General features: G+C 37.6%; 8 protein-coding genes, 1 non-coding gene and 1 pseudogene across 13 annotated transcripts; 6 read left to right on the top strand and 4 right to left on the bottom strand.

The window, feature by feature from the left end:
• Positions 1 to 46: 46 nt before the first annotated feature.
• On the top strand, positions 47 to 3398 carry LOC104792443 (polyadenylate-binding protein 7-like). Its single transcript, XM_010518588.2, has 10 exons — positions 47 to 436; positions 883 to 1001; positions 1118 to 1311; positions 1452 to 1705; positions 1791 to 1897; positions 1978 to 2167; positions 2261 to 2517; positions 2594 to 2725; positions 2797 to 2928; positions 3008 to 3398. Exons 1-10 carry the CDS (start codon positions 205 to 207, stop codon positions 3212 to 3214), a joined length of 1824 nt encoding a protein of 607 aa, XP_010516890.2. The 5' UTR covers positions 47 to 204; the 3' UTR covers positions 3215 to 3398.
• Positions 3357 to 4909, bottom strand: LOC104792442 (uncharacterized). The gene is made up of 2 exons (XM_010518587.2): positions 3959 to 4909; positions 3357 to 3880 (listed from the first exon to the last, which is right to left on the bottom strand). The coding sequence occupies exons 1-2, from the start codon at positions 4694 to 4696 to the stop codon at positions 3437 to 3439; spliced, it is 1182 nt and encodes a 393-aa protein (XP_010516889.1). The 5' UTR covers positions 4697 to 4909; the 3' UTR covers positions 3357 to 3436.
• Positions 4910 to 6271: 1362 nt separating this feature from the next.
• LOC104792441 (uncharacterized) lies at positions 6272 to 7496 on the top strand (annotated as a pseudogene). Its single transcript, XR_015559386.1, has 2 exons — positions 6272 to 7215; positions 7314 to 7496. The product of XR_015559386.1 is annotated as an uncharacterized LOC104792441 (transcript).
• Positions 7497 to 8801: 1305 nt separating this feature from the next.
• On the top strand, positions 8802 to 10972 carry LOC147942929 (uncharacterized). Its single transcript, XM_087456236.1, has 6 exons — positions 8802 to 8870; positions 8978 to 9188; positions 9364 to 9819; positions 9924 to 10114; positions 10226 to 10294; positions 10487 to 10972. Exons 1-6 carry the CDS (start codon positions 8802 to 8804, stop codon positions 10970 to 10972), a joined length of 1482 nt encoding a protein of 493 aa, XP_087312362.1.
• Positions 10973 to 12206: 1234 nt separating this feature from the next.
• On the top strand, positions 12207 to 15265 carry LOC104792440 (sulfite exporter TauE/SafE family protein 4). 2 transcript variants are annotated; one of them, XM_087453741.1, is made up of 10 exons: positions 12207 to 12751; positions 12992 to 13151; positions 13260 to 13522; positions 13607 to 13655; positions 13757 to 13812; positions 13898 to 13984; positions 14062 to 14112; positions 14230 to 14469; positions 14560 to 14653; positions 14738 to 15265. In XM_087453741.1, the coding sequence occupies exons 1-10, from the start codon at positions 12590 to 12592 to the stop codon at positions 14959 to 14961; spliced, it is 1386 nt and encodes a 461-aa protein (XP_087309867.1). In that variant the 5' UTR covers positions 12207 to 12589; the 3' UTR covers positions 14962 to 15265. The 2 variants fall into 2 exon arrangements, with proteins under 2 accessions (XP_087309867.1, XP_087309868.1); XM_087453742.1 differs by lacking the exons at positions 14062 to 14112; positions 14560 to 14653; positions 14738 to 15265 and having other exon boundaries at positions 12212 to 12751; positions 14164 to 14359.
• Positions 15266 to 15859: 594 nt separating this feature from the next.
• LOC104792439 (large ribosomal subunit protein eL24z) lies at positions 15860 to 17362 on the top strand. The gene is made up of 5 exons (XM_010518584.2): positions 15860 to 16068; positions 16440 to 16515; positions 16609 to 16710; positions 16817 to 16965; positions 17050 to 17362. The coding sequence occupies exons 1-5, from the start codon at positions 16058 to 16060 to the stop codon at positions 17204 to 17206; spliced, it is 495 nt and encodes a 164-aa protein (XP_010516886.1). The 5' UTR covers positions 15860 to 16057; the 3' UTR covers positions 17207 to 17362.
• A 136-nt stretch (positions 17363 to 17498) lies between these two features.
• Positions 17499 to 18526, bottom strand: LOC104792438 (homeobox-leucine zipper protein ATHB-22-like). Its single transcript, XM_010518583.3, has 3 exons — positions 18292 to 18526; positions 17811 to 18187; positions 17499 to 17723 (listed from the first exon to the last, which is right to left on the bottom strand). Exons 1-3 carry the CDS (start codon positions 18374 to 18376, stop codon positions 17646 to 17648), a joined length of 540 nt encoding a protein of 179 aa, XP_010516885.1. The 5' UTR covers positions 18377 to 18526; the 3' UTR covers positions 17499 to 17645.
• Positions 18527 to 21023: 2497 nt separating this feature from the next.
• Positions 21024 to 22994, bottom strand: LOC104792436 (F-box protein PP2-A15). 2 transcript variants are annotated; one of them, XM_010518582.3, is made up of 3 exons: positions 22361 to 22994; positions 22074 to 22192; positions 21024 to 21659 (listed from the first exon to the last, which is right to left on the bottom strand). In XM_010518582.3, the coding sequence occupies exons 1-3, from the start codon at positions 22670 to 22672 to the stop codon at positions 21206 to 21208; spliced, it is 885 nt and encodes a 294-aa protein (XP_010516884.2). In that variant the 5' UTR covers positions 22673 to 22994; the 3' UTR covers positions 21024 to 21205. The 2 variants fall into 2 exon arrangements, with proteins under 2 accessions (XP_010516884.2, XP_087309863.1); XM_087453737.1 differs by having other exon boundaries at positions 21024 to 21833; positions 22361 to 22966.
• Positions 22995 to 23098: 104 nt separating this feature from the next.
• TRNAR-UCU (transfer RNA arginine (anticodon UCU)) lies at positions 23099 to 23171 on the bottom strand. The gene has a single exon. It is a non-coding gene; the product is annotated as a tRNA-Arg (tRNA).
• A 713-nt stretch (positions 23172 to 23884) lies between these two features.
• Positions 23885 to 26136, top strand: LOC104792434 (proline transporter 3-like). 2 transcript variants are annotated; one of them, XR_015559395.1, is made up of 6 exons: positions 23885 to 24134; positions 24374 to 24693; positions 24778 to 24967; positions 25066 to 25179; positions 25338 to 25553; positions 25630 to 26136. XR_015559395.1 is itself a non-coding variant. In XM_010518580.3 (6 exons), the coding sequence occupies exons 1-6, from the start codon at positions 24050 to 24052 to the stop codon at positions 26005 to 26007; spliced, it is 1308 nt and encodes a 435-aa protein (XP_010516882.2). In that variant the 5' UTR covers positions 23947 to 24049; the 3' UTR covers positions 26008 to 26136. The 2 variants fall into 2 exon arrangements, 1 of the variants encoding a protein (XP_010516882.2); XM_010518580.3 differs by having other exon boundaries at positions 23947 to 24134; positions 25066 to 25184.
• The last annotated feature ends 94 nt before the right edge of the window (positions 26137 to 26230 follow it).

The following is a 26230-nucleotide window of genomic DNA, read 5'->3' as shown; positions in this document are numbered from 1 at the left end:
GCACTAGTTAGAACAAAACGCTACTGAAACGGAATATAAAAAGCTCAGGAGAGGAGAGGAGAGTGAGAGTAAGCGTAACGGCCTCGTTTTAATCTTGTCATCTTCTTTCTTTCTTTCTCATTCTCTCTCTCTCTCTTTCTCTTTCTCTTTCTCTCTTTCGTCGTTTAGTGCATTTGTGTTTCCTTGGAGGAATCAGGGCAAAAAATGGCGACTGTTCACGCTCCTTTTCCCGCCGCGGCGAATGCTTTTTCGGGATCGAGTTCTACGGTGCCGGCGTCGTTATACGTCGGAGACTTACACCCTAGCGTCACCGAAGGTACACTCTACAACGCGTTCGCCGAGTTCAAGAGTTTAACCTCTGTTCGTCTCTGTAAAGACGCCTCCACTGGTCGTTCGCTCTGTTATGGTTACGCTAACTTTCTCTCGCGTCAGGATGGTACTGTTCTTCCATCTCTTCGATTTCGTTTGAGATTTTTGTTTGACGATTTTTAGGTTTCCGGCGAGGCGTTTCGTTGTAGCATGTTTCGCATATTTATCGTTGTTTTTGCGCACTTAGATTCATAATCGCTGATGAATCTGTGTTTATTTTGGCCGATTTTTTCGGGAATATGTTGATGTCTTCTCCAATCTTCATAAATCTCCATGGATTAGTGATCTGGAAACGGAGCTTGTTCTTAGCCTGTGTTATTTTGGTGTAAATTTTTCACGCTTTTGATGTCTGACCTTTTCGTTCATTAGTGACATTTCCTTTGGTAACGCCTCACCGGAATAAGTTTTGCTTGGTTTATTGAGCATAGATGAAAACTAAATGCAACTTCGTGTTTCTGAAATGCTTGAATAAGAAGACATTGTTTGATAGCATTATTTACTTCACTTGTGCAGCTTACAATGCCATCGAGAAAAAGAATCACAGTATGTTGAATGGAAAAATGATTCGAGTCATGTGGTCAGTTCGAGAATCTGATGCTCGGAAAAATGGGGTTGGAAATGTCTTCGTTAAGGTAATAACTCAAACCATTAAGAGATTGGGATGACACTGTCAATGTTTGATACAAATGTGTTGGTGTCCTGTGTGTTTGATGGTGATAACGTTGTCATCTTTCTTTTTTTCTTTCAGAATCTGCCTGTATCAGTCAACAATGCGGGGTTGCAAGGTATGTTCAAGACATTTGGGAATATTGTGTCCTGTAAGATTGCAACATTTGAAGATGGAAATAGTCGGGGCTATGGTTTTGTTCAATTTGAGCAAGAAGATGCTGCACATGCTGCTATTGAGAAGTTGAACGGTACCATTGTCGCTGACAAGGAGATGTAAGACTTTCCTACTTAGTGGTTCTCTGATTTGTGTCTTTCGATATTGCTTAGAAAGTTAGGATGGGAGATCTGAATTCGACCATTATGTTTTATCAATGGCTTCCAAATCTGAATCTTTTGGGAAATTATATATGCAGCTATGTTGGCAAATTCATGAGAAAGACTGAACGAGTCAAACCTGAGGATAAGTACACAAATTTGTACATGAAGAATCTGGATACAAATGTCAGTGAGGTCTCTTTAAGGGAAAAGTTCTCAGAGTTTGGTAAAATTGTCAGCCTAGCAATTGCGAAGGATGAAAAAGGGTTATGTAAAGGATATGCATTTGTCAACTTCGAAAACCCAGAGGATGCAAGATGCGCAGCAGAAACAATGAATGGAACACAATATGGTCTGACGGAGTTGTTTCTTTTCTGAGATGATGAAACCGTCGTAGGTTTTGCCAAGTTATTTAACCCTTTGTTTCTTTTTGATAGGTTCAAAGAAATTGTATGTAGGAAGGGCACAGAAGAAGTCAGAACGGGAGCAACTGCTTAAGCAACAGTTTGAAGAGAAACGAAAAGAACAGAAGATGACTGCTAAGGTATTACCATAGATAAACGCCTTTGCTAGTCTGTTATGATATTAATCTGATATATGGCTGTTGTTAATTCTGAAATGAAGGTGTCAAACATATATGTAAAAAACATTAATGTTGATGTTACTGAGGAGGAGCTGAGAAAATACTTTAGTCAATGTGGCACAATCACTTCTGCAAAGCTAATGTGTGATGAGAAAGGAAAAAGCAAAGGGTTTGGATTTGTGTGCTTCTCAGCACCTGAAGAAGCTATTGATGCTGTGAAATTTTTTCATGGTAAGCCTCATGATCATGATGTGTTGGAACATCATGGATAAATGACATAGTTCTTAGCACATCTTATCATCTGATTATTTACTTGCGCCACAGGGCAAATGTTTCATGGGAAACCACTTTATGTGGCTATTGCTCAAAAGAAGGAAGAGAGGCAGATGCAATTACAGGTTCCATTTGGGAAAAGTTTGCCGGCAGCAGGAGGAAGCACTTCTTTACCTTCTGTCATACCAGGGACATACCCTTCAGTCTACTACACAAACACTCATCCGGGGATGGTCTATCCATCATACGCCCCAAATCTGATCAATTCATCATACCCTAACGTTCAAGTAGTCACATATCCTCCAGTGGTATATATCAATATCCTTATTATTTGTTGAAAGAATAGTCACTATGATAATTTTATAACACTAAGATCTGTGGTAGGTTGCTAATGCGCCAAGAAACAATAAGCAGAACAGAATCGAACAGTTGGATAGGAATGCTGTTTCGTATGTGCCCCATGTGTCTCAGTCTACTCAAATGCTTCCTTTGTCAAGAGATTCTTCGAACCAGCAGGTATTTGTCAAATACTATTTGTTTGTCTTATACCTTGTGAAAGATGGTTAAAATCAAGTTTTGTAAAACAGATGCAGCATAACAGATCCTATGGTCGTGGGAAAGATATGAAGAAATTAAACCAACAAAGACAGGCTGATACAATTGGGAGGGAAAAGCAAATGATCGGAGAGATGCTCTACCCTCATGTGGAGAAACTCAAGGTTGGTGTGCTTGATTTTTAGTAGGGCTAGCATTGATTTAATGCTATACCCAGTGACCGTTCTTATCATTCTTTTGCAGCCCCAACTTGCTAAGAAAATTACAGGGATGCTTTTGGAAATGGACAAGCCGGAGTTGCTTATATTGCTGAACTCACCAGAAGACTTAGCTGGTAAGGTCCATGAAGCGGTTGAAGTGCTGAAGTCATCGAAGACAAATCTTTCCAGTCCAAACAGTCTTCGTTCTGATTACTTGGCGACTGGCGTTTTTGGCCTTTCGATTAATTGAAGGGCAAAATGGAAAAAAACCTAGTTTACCTTGGTTGCTGCTACACAAACTCTCGTAGGATTTTTTTGTTTGTTTTTTTTTTTTTTGGGTTTAGTTCGTGGATTGTTATTCTACTTTGCCTTTATTTTCTTGTGTGAAAAAATTTGCTTAAATGGTTTCAATAAATACGGTAATTGTGGAGAAATGGTGAAACATTTATCATGCATTTGTAAATCAAGGCTATTACACACTAGAACATGATCTTCTTGAATGAAATATGATTTCTTCCTCAGGTTCCACTGTCAAAGAATGTCGCCCGAAACATCTTTCCTCTGTTTTTGATTTTCCCTTCTCGTTTCCTTCAACCCATTTCTTCAGCTTCTTCATCAGCCTCTTCCTCCTCGAAGCTTCATGATGATGATGTTGATTATGAACCTCTTCATGATGAACATCTGCTGTTGTTAGGGCCTGAGCATCATCCCCTTGATTTTCCATTAGCTCTTGCAAATTTCGATGTGGTGGAGAAAACATATTTTCTCCATAATTGGTTCCATTTCTCACCACGTCGTGCCTTAAGCAAGCATTGCTCCATCTCAGATTAATCACTTCCTTCACTCCAATCGCATAAGCCTTCTTCAATTCCTCGTATTCTTCTAATAACCTTCTATAACTTTCTACACTCACCATCTTCACAAAAGCAAGGACCTGCTGATAAACATAAAACGAATAGAGTATTTTTATTTCAATCACAAAAATTATACTTACCTCTGTTTCCTCTGAAAATCTGCTGCAGATATCTTCCTTTTCCTCTTGCAACACATCAATGTTAGCTTTTAGGTCTTTAACTTCATCTTCCAGTTTCTTCACAACGTTATTCGTCGTTTCTAATTCATCAACACACTTTAAAAACTCTTTCTCCACGCCAATAAACCTCATGCTTTTCTCGTTTACGACGCGGTATAACTGCTTAGATCTTCTCCTGAGCTTCTTTGCTTTCCCCTCAAGCAACCCATTATCTGATCTCAACTCTTGGATCTCTCCCACAAGTTTGAGGTATACAATCACCAAATCTTGTCTCCTCTTGTGCTCTTCCTCCATCGCCAAAACTTCCTTACGGAAGAAATTTAATTGAGATTTCTCAAGACTCAACATGCTTTTATGCTCCATAAGCATTACTTCTTGATCTTTCAAATTACAATACTGTTCGAAACGTAACTCCATCTCGTATCCTTTCTTCTGAAGCTCCTCGAATTTGGATTTTAAACTGAGAATCTCTTGCTTATCGTGATCAAGGCTCTCTGTTTCTTCTTCTTCGTTGTTTCTTCCTCCAGGTGATGAAGAGAACTCCGGATTGCTTGCAGGTGAAGTTACCTCATTATCTTCTTTCCTAAACACAAACCTTGCTAAAATCAAACCAGTCGCTGATATAACAACAGCAACACAAACTCTCAGAATCGCTGGTTTCATAGCTCCTCCTCCTTCTCTTGGACCTGAACCATCCATTAGTCTCCTCCTCTCTATCTTTCAACTCCAATGACTTTTTTTCGGTTTATATGATCGAAACACAGATTACAGAATTGATTGATGAATCTTTAGGAGGGTTTGATCAAATTTAAATGGTTTATACGAATCATGGTCTTTCAAGAAAAAAATAGTTTTCTACTCCTCTTTTATTGTGGAGGAAACATGTCTTGTAAGATTATTCGTTTCCTTGGTGTGTGCTTTTTTCTAATTGAGTTTTAAATAAGAAAGTTAATTGAGATCGGTTGCTTTTTGACCATTGCTTTTGCTTGCTTACTCGTTTGGGGATCGGATTCTCCACTTACACGACACACGTGTGTACTCACACTCACACGTACCTACATCTACATGTTATGTTATGCATGTCTGCTAGGAGCCTAGGAGGTCCTGTTGTTATGGTTAATCAAATCGAAACCTAGATATCAACATCTGCATCATAAACTTGAACTGATCAACTATATGATTTGACTTGATCTTACTAGAATATTTCGTAAAAGGAGTCAGTCCTCATGTGATTGTGTAAATCATGTGGGAAACGTGACCGATTTGGATGATTGGGATCAAATGCGCGTCACAATGTTCTCGGAAAAATAATACTAATTAATAAACGAATGATGTATACCTAATTTAAAATATAAACTATTCTATGTGACAACATGCATGATTAACGTGATAACTGTGTTGACAGAAAACAGTTAATTAAGATGTTTAACAGCAAAAAGAAAAGGTGAAATATTCGGTTAAGATCAATAAAGTATATACATTACATGTGCTAACTTGAATCAAGTAGTGAAAAATAGAGAAAATTTTGAAATCAAATCCAACCTAAGCGGATGAGAGAACTTATTGTATCCTTCCGAGAACCGTCAAAATGGTATTGATAACTGACTTGATATCAATGTTCGGATCTATCCAATGATTAAACTTGTGTCCTTGTTTATCTATACCAAATGCTTATTTCCAAGTTATTTGCATCAGTAATTTTGATGGTTGGAATAAGATCGATAGATACCGTAAAAAAATTGTAATGAAATGCAAATTTTTCAAATTTTTTACCTAAAACCCTTTCTGATTTGTACTCTTTCGCAAATCCGCAAAAATTCCAATAGTTGACCGATATATCATATATGATTTGTTTCTTCCATAGTTTAAAGATGAGATTTTTAAAAGCTTAATATTTCTCTTACCAGAGGAGACTATTCCATTATTTTTATTGTACTACAATTTGTTATCTATAAAAATACAAAAATCATACACGTTATATATTAACTACGTACCAAATTCTGTAATTTAGTAATCACGAACCATATTTTCTACACGCTACATTATCGAAATGTTGTGTTCGAGAACACATGCTTATGCCTTAATTACGAAGTCATGTCCATGAACACTCAAGATCCATGCATGAAAACTCCACGTGTCATAGTACATTCGTAGGAGATAAAACGAAGTAAATGATACGTGGCAGCTGTTGCGTCCGCCTATCTACCACGTGGATGTCTAAACAGAAGTAGAGCATTACTATAAGAAGAAACAAAAGCAGCTCAACTGATACCACAATAATTAGAAAAGAGATTCTTAAATTTTCAAGTAACCGAGCGAGAGAAGCAATGGCATCAGACAAACAAAAGGCGGAGAGAGCCGAGGTTGCGGCGAGGCTAGCGGCTGAGGACTTGCATGACATCAACAAAGATAGTGGTGGGGACGTCACGATGTATAAGGTGACAAAGAGAACAATCGAACATCCGCCGGAGCAAGAGAGGCCTGGGGTGATAGGATCGGTGTTCAGGGCTGTACAAGGAACGTATGAGCACGCGAGAGACGCAGTAGTTGGAAAAACCAACGATGCGGCTGAGGCTACGAAAGAAGGAGCTCAGATAGCCTCAGCGAAAGCTGCTGAAACGAAGGACGCAACCGTAGAGAAAGCAAGAGATACTGCGGGTTATACGGCAGAGAAGATGGGTGAATATAAAGACTATACAGTTGATAAGGCGGCAGAAGCTAAAAATAAGACCGCGGAGAAGGCGAAGGAGACCGCTAATTATACCGCTGATAAAGCGGTGGAAGCAAAGAATATGACCGCGAATAAGATGGGTGAATACAAGGACTACACAGTGGATAAAGCTGTAGAAGCAAAGGACAAAACAGCAGAGAAAGCAAAGGAGACGGCTAATTATACGGCGGATAAGGCTAAAGAAGCCAAGGACAAGACGGCGGAGAAGATAGGTGAGTATAAGGATTACACGGTGGAAAAGGCCGTGGAAGCTAAGGATTACACCGCGGAGAAGGCAATTGAAGCAAAGGATAAGACGGCAGAGAAGACCGGAGAGTATAAGGACTACACAGTGGAGAAGGCGACGGAGGGAAAAGATGTTGGGGTGAGTAAGCTTGCGGAGTTCAAGGATAGTGCGGTTGATACGGCTAAGTGAGCTATGGGTTTCTTGTCGGGGAAGACAGAAGAGGCTAAAGAAACAGCTGTGGAGACGAAAGACATTGCAAAGGTAGTCTCCTGGAACGTTATTTTCATGTGGAATGTAGAGTATATGTGATATGTACATGTCGAATGGTTGGTGTAATGTAAAATTGTTTGATGACATAGGAAAACATGGAGAAAGCTGGAGAAGCAACGAGACAAAAGATGGAAGAGATGAGATTGGAAGGTAAAGAACTCAAAAATGAAGCTGGAGCTAAAGCCCACGAGGCCTCTCAAAAGACTAGGGAGAGTACTGAGTCAGCAGCTGAAAAAGCCCAACAGACCAAAGATTTTGCGGCCGTAAGGTAACAAAAAAAAAAGCTATGTTCGTGATATATTTTCATGTTTTTGAGGTTTGAAGGTAACGGCTAAAACGTTTTGTTTTGATGTGATTAAATCATATATAGGGGAAATGAAGCGAAGGGGACAATATTTGGAGCATTAGGGAATGTGACGGAAGCCATAAAGAGCAAGTTGACAATGCCATCAGATATAGTGGAGGAGACACGCGCTGCCCGTGATCATGGAGGGATGGGTAGGACGGTGGTTGAAGTCAAGGTCGAAGATACAAAGCCGGGTAAGGTGGCAACTTCACTCAAGGCGTCGGATCAAATGACTAGTCAAACATTCAACGACGTTGGACGTATGGATGAAGAGGCTCGGAAAGATAAGGGAAAGCTGTGAAAGATTAGAAAAACATAAATGTCTTTTGGACCTTTTTGTGTTGGATGGATCTGTCTGTTATTGGGCTTGTAGGCAGATAACGTTTTCTGATAATTTCTTAGTTTGTATTCTTGTACTCTTTTCTATTTATGCAACTTTTGAAAACTAGTTCTAATTTCTCTCTAACTTATAATCTTGGCACTTGGCAGTGTGACTTCCATACGGTTTATGATACTGTGACTAATCATAACCCGCCACTGCGAGACTGAAGTACAATTTATTTTGGTAATCAATCCTTATAGGCGTACGTGTTTTTAGTTCAGTAATATTACTAGGGATAAAGTTAAAAAAAAAACAGTGTTTGTGTATATTTGTTTGATAATGTGCTTTGATCAAAAACTAGTCGGTTGGAAGAAAAAAAAAATTGATCGAACGAGTAACGTTAATTATGTGATTTGATACCGTCGAAGTGAGATATTTTGGTTCGGACGAATTACCGTCATGGATTTATTGATTGGCGTAGCATAAGAGGACATATGGGAAACAATGAAGTAAAGGAAGTAAAGGTTGTCTTGTTCCTGGAGGAGAACAAACCACCACATGGGTTCGATTAGTCTCTCCTTGGATATTCTTGTGGATCAAACGGTTCCAATCACTGACATGGCTTGCTTGTTTCTTGTTTCTGTGCCATCTTAGTTTTGCAACTTACCAAGTTCTGATACAAATTCACACGTTTAATATTGGTCAATATTGCATTAATTGAAACTTCACATATAATATTTAATTTGATTATACACTACCGAATTAATATTATGGGAATGTAAAGTGGTTGATCAATCAAAGACTCGGTTCTAAGTCAGTGAACCAAATGATATTAGATCTTTTTACAGCAAAATAGCTGGTTAGAAAGACAAGACTTTTTGTTTGTTTGTTTGTCTGGTCCACTAAGGGATGCCACAAGAACTCTACAAAGGAAACGTCGAATCCAGTGAAAATTTGACGGGAGAGGATAGCCGAGAGGTGGTGGAACCTCTATCCCAAATGTCAAACAAAAAAGAAATTAAACTTAAAATGATACTTATATTTTTTCTGGCCGTTTAATCACGGATAATATCTTTATTGTTCAGGAAATGTTTCATGGTTTGAATACAAATCCTCGCTATAAATCAGAGTTTTTGGCTTTCAAGACGGATATGAGCAAAACCTACGACTGGGTGGAATGGAATTTTCTAGAAGCAGTAATGATTAAGTTGGGGTTTGATAGAAAATGGATATCATGGATTATGTGGTGTGTTTCCTCAATTTCATATCAAATCCTTCTTAACGGACAACCTCAAGGTTCTATTAAGCCTCAAAGGGGTTTACGTCAGGGGGATCCTTTGTCTCCTTACTTGTTTATAATTTGCACGGAGGTTTTAATCGCCAATATTAAAAAAGGTTGAACGAGAGAATAGAATCTCAGGTATCAAGTTAGCTTGGGAGTGTCCCACTATTTCACACTTGTTGTTTGCAGATGATAGCTTGTTCTTCTGTAAAGCAGAGACGGCTGAATGCACTACGGTTATGGAAATTATAGGAGACTATGGGAAAGCGTCGGGACAAGAGATTAATCTAGAAAAATCCTCCATCATGTTTGGCAAGAAAGTCCCGCCTGATATACGGACTCAGCTAAAATCTGTAATGGGTATCTTAAAAGAAGGTGGCATGGGTTCATATTTGGGTATTCCAGAAAATCTTCAGGGTTCGAGGACCAAGGTCTTCAGCTATGTCAATGAGCGTTTGGATGATCGAGTAAATGGTTGGTCTGCAAAGTATTTATCGAAAGGTGGTAAGGAAGTTATGATTAAATCGGTAGCGTTGGCTCTTTCAGCTCATGTGATGTCTTGTTACAAATTACCGCAGGAGCTAACGTCTAAATTAACGAGTGCTATCTCAAATTTTTGGTGGAAATCTAATGATAAGGCACGGGGTATGCATTGGGTGGCATGAGATAAAGTCTGTAAGGATAAGTGTGATGGAGGATTGGGTTTCCGCACTTTGGAACAATTTAATGACGCAATGCTGGCTAAGCAGTATTGGCGGTTAATTCATTATCCGAATTCCCTGATGGCTCGGGTTCGAGAGGTAGATATTTTCGGAACAAACATCCTTTACAGGCCATGAAGCCATATTCTCCTTCTTTTGCTTGGAGAAGTATTTACTCTACAAAGGATTTGGTCGAACACGGATCCAGATGGGCGATAGGCTCGGGCTGCCAGGTTTCGGTATGGTGAGATCCTTGGATACCGGATTCTCAGCCAAGACTAGCTAATGGTCGAGGGAGATTGCTACATCCCAATCTAATGGTTAATCATTTAATAAACCCAATTACTAAGGAGTGGCATATGCCAATCCTGGAAGAGTTTATGAACCCGGAGGATATACAGATTATTCAATCTATGGAGGTCAGTAAAATCTTTAAACCCGATAGATTGATCTGGCACTATACTAAGTCAGGAAAATATTCGGTCAAATCGGGTTATCGGCTCGCACGTGAATTAATTAAAGAGGTTGAATATGGGCCGACGTGTACGGCCCTTAGGGCACATGCATGGAAACTTGAGATTCCCACAAAGGTCCAACATTTTTTTTGGTAGGTTGCATCCGGTTCCCTCCCTGTGATGGAACGTCTTGCTCAGCGGGGTGTCCGGTGTGATACTTTATGCAAACGCTGTGGTTCGGAGGTGAAGACCATAAATCATGCACTTTTTGAGTGCTCTCATTCGCGGCGGATTTGGGATTTATTTCCGGGTGACATATGTTCCGGGGACTTTCCTTATGGCTCGATCTACTTGAATCTAGATTTTCTATTCTGGCGAGCGCCATCCCAGTTGAACGTTTCGGATATAAGCCTTCGCTTACCATGGCTTGTCTGGTTAATTTGGAAGGACAAGAATAAAAAAGTTTTCCAAAGACTTACGGCAGAGCCTATTGACGTTATCAATCATGCAGCTAATGATAGAGTGTTATGGGAAGAGGCCAAGTCCTCTTATTCGGACTCCATAGAGCCTTTGCCTGTGAGGTTCGGGTTCCTTCTCCTCGGTGTCAGGTCGATGGATCTTGGAAGGCCTCTGATCCTTTAGTGGGTCTAGGATGGTGGTTTTGTAACAGTGAGGATATCACTCTGCTATTAGGAGCACGGAGTCTGCGACGTAGTCCTACCCGCTACATTCGGAGGCACAAGCGTTGATTTGGGCGATGGAATCCCTTCTGGCGGCAGGTGTTGATTGTCAAAGTTTCGAGACGGATTGTGCAGAATTAGTGGCGATAGTGCAATCTCCTGATGAATGACCCGCCTTCTCTAACCTGTTGGATGAATTCTGCTGACTTCGATCCTCTTTTCCGGCTTTCATGCTTTTACGGATCCCGTGGTCGTCAAATGTTCGGGCCGACTGTTTTGCTCGTTCTTCACGATCTTTATCTTTTGAAACTTCATTCGTAAACTCTTTCCCTCTGGTTTAGGCAACCAATATTAAGATTATTTTCTAATTTAATGTTTAGTTGACAAAAAAAATAATAATCTTTTTCCAATCATTTTTATTTACTATTTTCCAACGTATTTGGGTAATATCAATATGGTTACACAATCCTACACGTACGATTCTATGTAATTTTATGGTTTGGCGATTGACGACCTAGTTCACCACCCTAATAGTTTATTTAATTATTTTGCTATATCTTGGTATGCTATTTTTGTAAAGTTCGTAATATGCCATAACCCATAACTTGTTTAGTATAGTGAGCAGTGAGCACTAATTTGATGGTTCTCGCTAGAGCTTTTTATTTATTTATTTTTTAACTTCTTATTGATTCCATAAAAAAGACAAATTATCTGTAGTTATCTAATATCTTTCTTTTTTTTGAACAAATCTAATATCTATGGATTAAAAAATTAGATTAATAAAGAGGCTTATAATCTTTTTTTTTTCTTTCATAAGCATCAAAAATGTTAGATAAGTTTTTTTTTTCTTATAGTATCTGACTATCTTCTATGGAAAATATTTACGAGCCCTGGTCTGGTCTGGTCGGGTGGTCATATTGATTTCAAATATCCGGATTTATACAATCGTAGCTTTCAAAAAAAAAAAAATGTTTGCAATATCGTAAAAAAATATTAAAAAAAAAAATCTGAAGAGATTTAATTAAATATCGTCCGCTATTCAGATAAGGCTATCAATCATATAGGCTAACGTTTAAGGAATAATATTTTCTCACGTTGAAGAAAATTAAATTTATTCAATGTTCGTTGTTGTCTTTATTTCCTAATAATTTGAAAAATTATCTCCTTTTATTTCAATGTTTTCGCATTTTACTTATGGACTAGAACAAGCCAAAGATTACAGCCTCAAAAAAAAAATGTTGAATAAAAGAAATCAAATACGAATTTTCCAAAAACAGAAAAAAAAAAAAAACAAAATCATGCCACGTGTAAAACATTCAATAAAAGGTAGTATCGTAATAGTATACGCAAGAGCACAGATGATTATATAATAAAAACAATCATCATCTCTATCTTTCTCCGTCGTCACCTCTCCTCCTCCGACTCTGTTTTTTTTTATAAGACGTATCTCTCTTTCTGCTTCACCACAGACCAGACCAGACCAGAGACAACAAACATACCCCAAAAAAAAAAAAGCTTTATTTTTCATTTTTGGTGTTTTTTTTTCTCGTTGAGGGGTTTTGTAAATTAGAGAATTGTTATGGGATTGTGGAATGGGAAAGGCACCGGTGGATTTATCCTCTACCTTCTCGTAGGTTTCGCCGTCGCCGTCTTCTCTGTTTCTTACGTCGGAGACACATCAAACCCTCATCTTCTCTCTTCCTCCTCTTCTCCTCTCTCTGCCACCGAGAGAGTTTGGCCGGTAAAAAATTAAAGTTTCTTCCTTTTTTTTCTGAATATTTCCTTCCTCGTTAACTTCGTCATTAAAAGTTATCATTTTTGAATTGAAAATTACTTAATCCGATTTGGTAATTAACAAACGTGCCTTTGACTTTAAAATAAAATAAAAAAACCTTTTTAACCCAAAAAAGCTTGTTAAAAAGATAGAAAAGAAAATGGATTTTTGACTTTTTTTTTTTTGTATGAAATTGTGTGAAAGTAGGATTTGAAGTTCAGCTGGAAACTAGTTTTGGCTACTGTGATAGCGTTTTTAGGATCTGCTTGTGGCACTGTTGGTGGTGTTGGAGGCGGTGGTATATTCGTTCCTATGCTCACTCTTATTCTTGGATTCGACACTAAATCCGCAGCTGCTATCTCCAAATGTAACGAATCTTTCAATCATTTTGTTTCTGTTTTTTTTTTTTTTTTTTTTTTTTATGAGAGAATTGTGTGAGTTAATTTGTGTGTTGTTGTTGTTGATGATGGTGAAGGTATGATAATGGGAGCATCAGCATCATCGGTTTGGTACAATGTAAGAGTACGTCATCCGACAAAAGAAGTACCAATCTTAGACTATGATCTTGCTCTTCTCTTTCAACCGATGCTTCTCCTTGGTATCACTGTTGGTGTTTCTCTCAGTGTTGTGTTCCCTTACTGGCTCATCACTGTCCTCATCATTATTCTCTTCGTTGGTACTTCTTCGAGATCTTTTTTTAAAGGCATTGAGATGTGGAAGGAAGAGACATTGTTAAAGGTTTAGTTTTGTGACTCTTTCATCATAATATGTTTGAGACTTGGGATAATGAAATTGTTTTATGTGGTTTTGTTTTAAAAACAGAATGAAATGGCGCAGCAGCGAGCTAATATGGTTAACTCCCGGGGAGAACGTGCGTAAAAAGCTTCATACTTATGATTGTCTTTTCTAATGTTTCTTGGTGATCTTAAACTTACCACATTGTTTACTTTCTTGTTGATTCTGTTGTTGCAGTTTTAATCGACACAGACTATGAGCCGCTTTACCCGAGAGAAGAGAAATCAGATCTGGTAAGTTAGGTGAATGCAAGATAATTTTTGAACTTGTTGGCTCTTCAAGACTTGCATAAAGAATCAAGAACTTGTTTACTTGCAGGAAATAATACGCTCCAACCTCAAATGGAAACGGCTTCTAGTTCTGGTTACTGTGTGGTTGGCTTTCTTGCTCATCCAAATTGTCAAGGCAAGTAATCTTCTTCTGAACATTCTCAATAATGTTGATTTTGAGCTCTCATTAATCTAACTCTCGGGTTTATACAGAAGGAAATAAAGGTCTGCAGCACAATATATTGGATACTATTCGTCTTACAGGTAATAATATATCTGTTCCTGATAATCTTTGAATTGTGGTTCGTCTTACAGGTAATGATATATCTGTTCCTGGTAATAATATATCAAGTCCTTTGGAACCATTTTTTCCATTTGTAGTTCCCAGTTGCTTTAGTGGTGTTTGTATTTGAAGCAATGAGATTGTATGGAGATAGCAAAAAGAGGCTTAACAGTGGAAACACTGAATGTATCTGTGAAGCTACGATCGAGTGGACTCCTATGAGTCTAATCTTCTGTGGTCTATGTGGTGTTGTTGGAGGTGTCGTAGGTGGTCTACTCGGATCCGGTGGTGGATTTGTTCTCGGCCCTTTGTTACTTGAGATTGGAGTCATCCCACAGGTATACACACAACCTTATCTATATATGATATAAAACCTAAAAACCGATCATCTTATTTTCTTTAATCATTATCCATTGTTAAAACAACAGGTTGCTAGTGCGACAGCTACCTTTGTGATGATGTTTTCTTCGTCTTTATCCGTAGTTGAGTTCTATCTCTTGAAGAGGTTCCCAATCCCATACGGTAAGATATCTCTTAAACACACACACCGGGAGAAACTTTAAGAGCAAGGAAACTGATGGTTACTAATCTTTGTTTCATTGACAGCAATGTACTTGATGTCGGTATCGATTCTTGCGGGTTTCTGGGGACAATCGTTTATAAGAAAGCTCGTGGCGATCCTGAAAAGAGCGTCAATAATCGTGTTCGTTCTATCAGGAGTCATTTGTGCAAGTGCTCTGACAATGGGAGTGATTGGGATAGAGAAGAGCATAAGGATGATACATAACCATGAATTCATGGGATTCTTGGGATTCTGCAGCAGTCAGTAGTGAAATCTAAAATCTCCTTTGAACAAAAGTTTCCCAAGTGTTCTGCTTTGTTGATTCATTGGACAATTTCGGTTGTCCAGCATTACCATTATTATGAAAACTAGTTATAAGATCAGATTGTTTTTACTTGCACTCCAAGTCATTTGTGCTCTGTTCTTGGTCAATACATAAGTTGACCATCTTCAGAAGTAGAGTGTGTGTGTCTAAATTATTGTCATATCTTTGTATTCAACGTTGTATTATTGCATCTCTGCATGCTTGCGAGACAAACAATAAATAATTGAAAGAAGTCTATTTCTTCTCACATATTCGATGTAACTACTACAAGTAAACATAACGTGTTTTGGTAATATTTCTAATTGGAGGGTGGGTAATAGATATGGACTTTGCTAAAGATTGTCGAATAAACATAGCCATCTTTTTAAACAGTTGACTAAGAAGAAGACATTTTCAGACACGTTTTTTTTTTGTTTTTTTTGGGTTGACAGCAACTTCACACAAATCTAACCACACCCAGGTTGTATATATGGTCATTATTTTGCAGAGTACATCCCACAATATTTATTGAGTTATTATATGTTTTTAACACAATAAATATTGTGGTTCCAAAAGTTTATCAACCACATGATTTAGAGAGATTGCAATGTGCTGAGTCGGATCACCTTGGTCCATTCACCATGGTCCATTCACCATGGTCCATATGTGACCAGTCTATACTTAAAACCATTGAAGCCTTCATGAAATCCTTAAACAAAAAAGAAGAAGTTCTGGAAATTCGGATTTTAAATATGGATGTTCCATCTTCTGATCTTCAAGTTCGAACGTATTGCACAATGACTTTATTGCTTTGGTAGTTTCGAAATGAATTTCACGTTCCCATGTTCAGTGGAATGTGTTTATTTTACTGGAGGCCATAAAAAATTGTTTAATGGGCTTAACAATACTACAAATCTTATTAAATGGGCTACAAGGCCCATTACGTTCATTGAGAAGCTAGGGCTCAGGCGAATTCATCCGCCTTATATACGATCCGTTTATCTAAAGCATAGATTTTTTTAGGGTTTCGAGTGAAAAGAGTAACAAGCGCGGCGGAGCCATGGTTCTCAAGTAATCAATCTCTATCTCTCTCTCTCTCTGTTTTTCGTGCTTTCTCAGCTCTCATAGGCTCACATTATTGCTAATGATCCTTGTGAATCTGAATATGCTACTTTCAAAGATAACCTTTTTTCTAAAATGAGTGTCTTTACGTTAAGATCTGTTTATCTATGTCAGCAATTTGAGATTTTTTTTTCTGGTTTGTGTTCGGAAATAACTAGCTCTTGTTGTTCTGTATAGTTGAACTCGATTGTGTTGGTCTCTAATTGAAATTTGGAGAAATCGTACATTGTTTGTTTGCCTTAATGTGTGCTGTGTTAGTGTGGTTCGATGTAGAAATGTTGAGTTATGTCTCTAATCATTTGACTATAATTGATATGTAGGACTGAGCTTTGCCGATTCAGTGGCCAGAAGATCTACCCTGGAAGGGGAATCAGATTTATCCGATCTGACTCTCAGGTACTTATGGGGTCAATGTGTGTCTCTATGTATCAAGACTCTGTTGCTATGTCTATGCGTATTGATTATATCCACTTCATGATGTTTCATCAGGTGTTTTTGTTCCTTAACTCCAAATGCAAGAGGTACTTCCACAACAAGCTGAAGCCATCTAAGCTTTCATGGACCGCCATGTACAGGAAGCAGCACAAGAAGGTCATAACTCTTCTTTTTTGTTTTTTTTTGGTTTGCTTCTTGTTTTCTAATTTAAGTACTATTGATTGAATTCTGGTTCTTACTCTTGTTTTGTGATATCTTCCAGGACGCAGCGCAAGAGGCTGTGAAGAGAAGGAGACGTGCAACCAAGAAGCCTTACTCAAGGTCCATTGTCGGTGCTACTTTGGAGGTTATTCAGAAGAAGCGAGCAGAGAAACCCGAAGTTCGTGATGCAGCCAGAGAAGCTGCTCTACGGTTTGTTTTCTTTACACGTACAACATTCAATCTTTTGTAACCGTGGAATGTGATTGATTGAAAAGGAATTTGATGTTTTTGCAGTGAGATTAAGGAGAGAATCAAGAAGACAAAGGATGAGAAGAAGGCAAAGAAGGTCGAGTATGCTTCCAAGCAACAGAAGTCTCAAGTGAAGGGCAATATCCCCAAGAGTGCCGCACCCAAGGCTGCTAAGATGGGTGGTGGTGGAGGCAGACGTTGAATGGAGCTATAGAGTAGCCCCACTCATCTCTCTTCACTTATCTCTGTTTCTTGTTTTGACATTTGTTTTGTCACCAATTTTTTTAGTTTTGCACCAGATCTAATATATTGTACTTGAGGTTTTTCTTCACCTTATGAAACTTTTTGTTTGGTATCAGTCCCCTGTGGTTCTTTACTCTTGATATTCAAAAACTGCACTATAGAATTTTCAACTTGGCTCTAGGACACTGTTAGCCTAAATGTGAGGTTTTGATCAAGCATTTAACGAGTTTTAACTTGGCTTTAGAGTTTATGGTAGTGTATTCTTTATAAACCTCGAGAACTCATTTCCATGAAAGTTACTTAAACCAATACCTACTAATACAAAAACAGAGCAAGCCAAGGAAAGTGCAAATACAATTTTGAGCCACTTTGTAACCTAACTTGACCCGGTGCTGCCTCTAGCTGCAGGCTTTTCCCCAGTTTTGCATCTTCTTGTTTGAACCATTCTCTCTTATCATTGATTTCAATTGTATAAGCTGTTGAAACAAAGTGAAAGTAACCCAAGGAAATGTCACTTGAAATGATAAATTTATGAAGTTACTATCGACTGATGAATTAATTACCTCTTCTTGTAGCAATTCCTTTTCTCTAGAGACAACATCGAACTCTTGCCTTAGTGATTCATAGAGATGCTCGAGTTGTTTGTTCTTCCACCTGGCTTTCCTGTTCTGGAACCAAACCGCAATCTGTCTCGGCTGCAGCCCGAGTTCTTTCGACAGCTTCATTTTCCTATCCGGATTCAGCTTTATATCTTCTTGGAAACTTCTCTCAAGAAACTTTAGCTGCTCGCTCGTCATCTTCTTCTTTTTCTTCTGCTGTCCATTGTTATTGTTGCTTTCTTCTCCATAACCACTTTCAACCATTTGTAGAGGGACATGAAGCATACCTTGTTGTGCACCTACCATTGTACCTGAAGAGATACATCTGTTGTCTTGGTTTCCTAGAAATTTAATATAATAGAGAGTGACTTGTAAGAAGTCATATAGTTGAGTAAATGATAAGCATCAATCATATAAATTAGCTCCATTAGGGATGCATATGTACCTGGAAAACGGTCAAGGTTGTAAAAAGGAGAGATGAAGTTGGAGGAAGAAGCGCCATCGATGAAGGAGCTACTCCAATATTCCATCTTCTCTTATTCTTTTTTTTCCCTCTTTTGTCTATTTCTGCGTACACCAATCACTTTCAAGTGACTGCTTTTTAGCCAAATAAAGGAATGAATAGTTTTGGGTTTGATTTGGAACTTGGAGTTAAAAGATGATGTGTATGTTTATTATGCAAATGTTAGTACATGCATGTGCACTATATATATATATATAAGTGAATATGGTTGAAAACCCTAGTGGTTCTGTTTTTAACTAATTGGGTCTCCGTCAAGAGAAATGTGTAATGAAAGCGAAAGGTTTCCCACTTTCTTCCATTTAAGCTTTAACCGGGTAACGATGACTCCAAACAGTGAGAGTACGTAGAATGGGCGGTGCGGAACAAGGAAACAAAGTAAGTAAATTCATGTAGCTTATTTTTTATCGAACAATATAGTCATGTTAAAGAAATTCATTTTGAAACCCAAAATATTTATTAGAAAAAAGTCAAATTTGATTATCAATAATATTTGAATGCATTAAACTCTCAAATCCGACAAATTTAGACAATTTAGTTTAATAAAATTTCCAATTCAAAAATCAATCAAAATAAGTAAATTGGTTTACATCCCTTATTCTACTACTCTTGTTCAATCTCACTTCAAATGTGTAATTTCTAACACATCCACTCTAAGATAATATAGTTCCGGGTCAGTTTTGAACAGAACCCCAATCTAAAAACAGCAACATACCGGTGATATATATAAAGTGGTGTTCAATAACTAAGGTGTTTCCTATAATAATACGTGACTAATTTAATGTCGATATTAGTGTATATGAAGAAGTAGTGAGTGGAGAAAGTAACAGTATGATATAGAGGTGAAAAAGAAAAGAGAGAATGGTCCAGATTCTACTTTTTATACAAATGTCGATCACTCTCTCTACCTTAATCAACCACCAATCTGACATTGTATCAATTCAAACTTCTACTCTCAATCTATAACATATATAGCCTCCAGCTTTCATCTCTTTGTATGTATTTGTTATAAAGTCCCCACAATCTATAACACAGCCTCCAGTTTTCATCTCTTTGTATGTATTTGTTATAAAGTCCCCACAATCTTTATTTAACACTGTGGAGCTGCAGGGTGCTACTCGAACAGATAGATATCAGAAGGTCCAGTTCTGATCCTGACAAAATTTGGGAGTACAGTACACTAGTGAAAATAGTATCATCATATCGATGTACGAGTTTTTTTTGTATTGATCCGGTGATAAAGTATACAGTTGTTAGAAATGGGATGATGCAACGAATTTTGAAGAAATATTGTTGAATTCTTATATCGAATATATATGTATATGGTTGGATAAAGCTGAAATTTCTAGCACAAGTTACGTTTCCCCAAATCAATTTCTACGGTAGAAAAACGTTATAATTAGATAAACATGTTGTATTTTTAATCAGGTTATTTTCTTTATGAAGCATGTGATATTGACGGGAAAAAGAAAAAGAGTGGCAAGACACAAGTCATGCCATTAGTGAAAATAAAACATTAGTATAAACCTTTATGAAAGTGAACAAAAAACATAACCCTCAAGTAATTTGGTTAAACTTTTAGTTTGGTTCGTTTCACATATCTTTATGAAAGTGAACAAAAATCCTACCAATGCTAGCAAAATTAAAGTTAGCTCATTTAAGAAGACAAAAATTGTTATAATATCGGATCGAAGATATTTTTGATCATCAATGTTGGATATATAGTTACTATGATTAAAGTTACTTTTAAAAAGAATAATTTTACCATCATGCACATGATGGATAATCAAAGATGCCAAAGAGATGTAGTTATTATCTGCTGGCCTATAACTAAAGTCTGTCAAAACTTAAAATCTATTGAAAACTCAACACTTTGGGATCGAGATACTTAATTATTGTTGTCACGTACATTTCCAATTGTAATTGAGAGAGTGTAGTAGAAGTAATAATTAAAATGGGAGAGTAAATACTAGTTCTAAATAGTAAAAAGTAGAAATGATAATAAACTAAAGGAGGACCAATATTACAGAGATATAAAAGCTCAAGAGAGAGTGTTTATGTCATTTACAGAAGAATTTCGTATAAAGAAGAGTCAGTCTCATTAGAATTATTTCTTACTTTTTCAAGTTAACTTTATATATTCTTGACACAGATACCCTGTTAGTTAAAAACCAAAACCAACGGTTAATGATTCCAGTATAAACGTACTTGCTATGTTTCCAGTATAAACGTACTAAGTACTAGCTATGCATAAGAGCATGGTGAAATATATAAAGCTTTTGTTTTCTAGACAAATTTGACGATCAACTTTTGCCTACTTTGGACTGTTAAGTGCCAGAGAAGACAGAACCTGACTTTTTCTTTTGCCATTTTTACATTTTTGTTTTTTTTCTTTTGGGTAAAAGTTAAGTCGAAATTGTCAGCTTGTCTCCTCCATCTTGAAAACAAAAAATCAAAATTCATTCAATAGGAAATAGACTTTCGAATAGCAAAATACACGATTTAACAATTAACTCTAGTGGTCCTTTCCAAAGAAGGGATGGTCCTTACAATTGAACAAGACCCTCTTTATCTTTCAAGTTAGAATAGTTAGAGCCTATCTATTACAACGTGTACAGTATTATATAACAAAGGTTTTACACCAAAGTAAAAGATAATTTGAAAACAATCACGATTTCTCGATTTAAATCTGGAACAAACGGAGTTATAAACAATAACTCGATCAATTCACAATGTTATACCTAATTCAAGACCCCAGATCAAGAAGAAAAACAGTTTTACATTCAAAAGCATGTAGTATATGCAAAAGTGTGATGTACAATTCCTTCTTTCTAACTATTTATTTCACAGCAGCTTTCCTTTTCTTGCGTCGCTTCACCTCGATCGGGATAATGAATACCGAATCCACACAGATTCCACCTTTCGAATGTGTGCAATCAATCTGTTTCATCGACCATCGGACTTCAGTTGATGTTTCCGAGCAACCAACAACAAATTCTCCAACCTTATACTCTCTCCAGTATCCTCTGTGTTCCCCACCTATTTCCTTATCAGCCAAATAATACTCACACGACGCCTCTTGCCCGTCTGAAGTTGAAAGCGAAAACCGAACAGGCTTCAACTCCCAACCGTGTGTGTGTTCGAAATGGCAAACACGTCTTCCCAACCTTTTCGAGAATCTCCCAAGGTGTATTTTGAATGATAGACAGTATATACCAGGAGGAAGATTAAAACTCACCATCCCATCTACTTCAAACCACCAGATCTGCTGTAAGTAGGCTACAACATGGAACCTGTCAATGAATGTAGTGTTTGCTCAGTGACCCCGCAGACACTTTTTTTTTTTAATGTTTTTCCAGTCTAACATAAACAACCTTCATCATTTGTATTCAACTTTCTAATGGAAATTCATATCCTCTGTTGCAGAAACTTGATATTGTCATTAGCTGCCTAACCATTCTGCAAGTCTTGATAGACCATAACAATAAGTATTATTGGAAACCTAAAAGCTAGCTGAATCACATACATATTGATAGACCACTCATCAAAACTGTAACGCTCAAGCAAACTTTCAAACAAGTTCTAAACCTAGAAGAAACTGAGAGAACTAAGGATCAAACAGTTGACAAAACTCAGGATCAAATAACCAAGTATTGCAATGCCCCTTTGATTAATCTAATAGCTGAACCTTGTAAAGTTCAATGTACCTTGATTCATCAGTTGCAATCCAATTCCAATATCTGCGGTCTTCAATTCCAGTAATAGCCATTCCTCTAGCCGAAATCGCCATACAAACCCGTCCTGTCAATTTATCAATCCACACTTCCTGCAGCCAATTTATCATCAACACAAGACATTGTCATCAGATTATAACCTTAGAGATAGCTTCACAATTCCCAATTCCAATCCACAAACACAAAACACAAAACACACAAGAAAAGCCCTAATTTCCCAATTCCCAAATCAATCAAAGGGCAAAGTTGAACAAACAAACCTTATTACCATCGTCGAAAGGGATAGGACGAGAGAGCAAAGCGAAAATATCCTTCTTAGAGAGACTCTGATACCTCTCCGGAGGCAACAGAACAAGCAAATCATGGTAATTACTTGGCAGCTTCTTCTCCCACACAGAATCAGACGAAGCCGCGCCACGAAATGCTCGATTCAAACGAGCCAGATTGCAAATCTCCGGCGGAGTTAGGTGAAGAATCACGCAAGCAACGCAGCTCTCAGGTATATCGCCGAGACTCGGTCCGGTTGCTAAACCATTACTGTCACCGTTGAGGTTCGAAAAAGACGACCCCATGAGCCCCTATCTAAAAAAAAAAACCTCGCTCGCCCTAGAAACGGAGAATAAAGAAGTGATGATGATGATGATGCTCGAGAGCCATAGCGATGGCGAAGAAGTGTGAGTTCTGTTCTTATCTCATGTCGTCGATCTCTCTGGTGATGCTTTGATTTTTCCGGGGATGAGAGGAAGGTGAAAAAGGGTGACGTGGGAGGAGACGAGGATCAACGGCTGACACGTCGCAAGTCCGATGACGAAAGAGTGTGTAAATATATAATTACGGCTTACCTAAAATGATTAGTACTAATCTACTAACAAGATAACAAACCGACCATTACTTAAATTACATAAAATTTTGAAAATAACAATAAAAAGTATGAAAAGGCCGACCAAAATGTCAAAAGAAATGGGCCAGGCTATTAAATGGAAACAAAAAAGAATAGGCACGCCCGGTGGGACTCGAACCCACAATCGTTTGATTAGAAGTCAAACGCCTTATCCATTAGGCCACGGGCGCTTTTGTTCTTTACCTACTATAAATAAATACTTTGTTTTTTTTTTGGATCAAAACCAAAAATAAAGACTTTAAAATTCTAGATTTGGATGTAATGTATGATCAGTGTTACACATACTTATAGAAACAAAACAAAAAACTAATCATTTCAACGATTCTAATCTGATTGTGATGTCACATTTGAAAAATAATGATTTTTAAGTATTCAAATAAGAAAAATGTCAAAAGTACTAATATGTAGTCTCAGGCTCTCAGCTACTTACTTTTTTTTAATAACCTTACCAAACGATTAAAATGTCAAAACTCAAAAACAAAAAAAAATTAGTCCTATCAAACTTTTGACTTATTAATTGTCATTTTGTGTCTTATTACATATTTTTCGTATGAAGTCTTATTCTGCCTAACAACAAGACGGCATAAATGTCCTAAAAAAACTTTTTTAAGGATCAACCTACCTACACTCACTCACTTCCCCTATACATATCTCTATCACTTCAACTGTCTAAAGAAAACATTTAAAGTGTGTATTATCTCCACAGCCACATATATATAAGATGTCGTGTGTTTTCTGGATTGTTTTTGTGATAAGTCCAACACTACTATCATTATTCCAAATTTTGCAGTAAATGATTGTGAATAATGCAGGTTTTTGTGTCTAGCTTTGAACCACTCAATTCCAAAGGAAATATCTCCGGTTCACCTCATTGTTTGAAACTGTTCAACAACTTGTCCTTTCTAAAACCTTTTAAATATCTATCTGCCACTTCTTATTTTCACACCATAGTCTTTTCTGATCGATTGTAACCGACTATCTGTTATTAACTTATTATAAAGAGAAAGGCTCTTTTTAGCTCCAGAAACACAATAACAATTTAAAAATAATGAACTCAAAGAACCGCATAAACAATGTCGGAGAAGATGTTGATGATATCGAAATCCCTGACACTGCTCATCAGATTAGCAGCGGTGTGTAATTCGTGTTTCCCCCTCTTTTTGGTTTATTATTTTATTTTTGGAATGTTTTTTTTCCTTTTTCTTTTTGGTTTCAATGTTAAGCATGCGATAAAAATGTTGTTATATATATCTCTCTACCCCTGAAAACGTTTTACAACCATAAGACTAGGGAGGCAAAACTCTGCTTTCTACTGCATATATATGGTCGCATAATGGGAGAAGCTAAGTAGTATGTTTCTTGTAATGTACAGATTCATGGTTCCAGGCAGCGTTCGTTCTGACAACAAGTGTAAACAGCGCATACGTGTTGGGATATTCAGGAACAGTCATGGTTCCTTTAGGATGGATTGGTGGTGTGCTTGGTCTTATTCTTGCTACTGCGATCTCACTCTATGCAAACACTCTCATAGCAAAGCTTCATGAGTTTGGTGGCAAAAGACACATTCGTTATAGAGACCTTGCAGGGTTCATTTACGGTAGAAAGACTTATCGTCTAACATGGATGTTGCAATATGTCAATCTTTTCATGATTAATTGTGGATTCATCATTCTAGCTGGTTCGGCCTTAAAGGTAGTAAACATTTTTGTTTCTTGATTCTTAATTCTCGTGAGACAAAGTTAGTTATATTGGGGGTGTGTTCTGTTTTCCTTGCAGGCTGTTTATGTGCTTTTCAGGGATGATCATGCCATGAAACTACCTCATTTTATAGCCATTGCTGGTCTGATTTGTGCGGTTTTTGCTATTGGTATTCCTCATTTATCAGCTCTTGGGATCTGGCTTGCGGTTTCGACCTTCCTCAGCCTCATCTATATCGTTGTAGCAATTGTGCTATCGGTTAAAGATGGTATGATGATCAGGCTTCAATGACTACTATAAGGTTATATATGGAGTTTATAGCTAATGAGATTCTTCCCTTTTTGTTTTTGTTTTTTTTTTTGCTAGGAGTCAAAGCACCTTCAAGAGATTACGAGATACAAGGATCACTTTTTACCATCACTGGAGCAGCCGCAGCACTAGTTTTCGTATTCAACACTGGGCTGCTTCCAGAAAATTCAGGTGAAGTTTACTTATGTGCATTTAGATATGCAGGTTTAATCTTACTTAAAATGTTTAAACTTACTTCAAAATTATGATTTTGTTACAAGCATTTCACATGTAAACGCAAACGCATAAATGATCCTGTTTATTGACACTTCTTTTTCCCTCAATGATAGGCAACAGTAAAGCAACCGGTTGTGAAAAACATGATGAAGGCCCTATACTTTCAATTCACGGTGGGTCGTTTACCGATTTTCACGGTTGTATTCGTCGGATATTGGGCTTACGGATCCTCAACCTCGGCATATCTACTAAACAACGTTAATGGCCCAGTTTGGGTCAAAGCCCTTGCCAACATCTCTGCTATTCTTCAATCCGTTATCTCTTTGCACGTAAGTTTCTCTTCGAGAGAACAACTTATTAACCAGAATTGTGACCCAATCCGTTCTTACTCAGTTCTTGTTGTAGATTTTTGCAAGCCCAACGTATGAGTACATGGATACAAAGTTTGGAATCAAAGGAAACCCACTGGCTTTAAAGAACTTGTTGTTTAGGATCATGACAAGAGGCGTGTACATAGCGGTTAGCACGCTTCTGTCAGCGCTCTTACCGTTCCTTGGGGACTTCATGAGCCTCACGGGTGCAGTGAGCACATTCCCTCTCACATTCATTCTAGCCAACCACATGTACTATAAGGCTAAGAACAATAAGCTCAATCCTTTGCAAAAGCTATGGCACTGGCTCAACGTTGTCTTCTTCAGTTTGATGTCTATTGCTGCTGCCATTGCAGCTCTTAGGCTCATTGCCCTTGACTCCAAGAACTTTCACGTTTTTGCAGATTTGTAACTTCATCATGAAAGTTATAATTGCATATAGTCATCGTATTTCATTCTTATCAATAAAATGAAAATGATCGATGTAGTTGCTTATAATTTTTGAAGGTTTTAAAGTTTCAACCTTTAAACACACACAAAATTCAGTATTTGATTGGGTATGCAAAGCTAGCAATTGCAATTTGATAAATGATCGTGAGGTGATAATTCAGATTTTTAGGTACTCAATGTTGCTA

Source organism: Camelina sativa, chromosome 6, assembly GCF_030686135.1.
Source record: "Camelina sativa cultivar CO46 ecotype springtype chromosome 6, ASM3068613v1".
NCBI lineage: Eukaryota > Viridiplantae > Streptophyta > Magnoliopsida > Brassicales > Brassicaceae > Camelina > Camelina sativa.
This window is presented reverse-complemented; position numbering and strand designations above follow the sequence as displayed.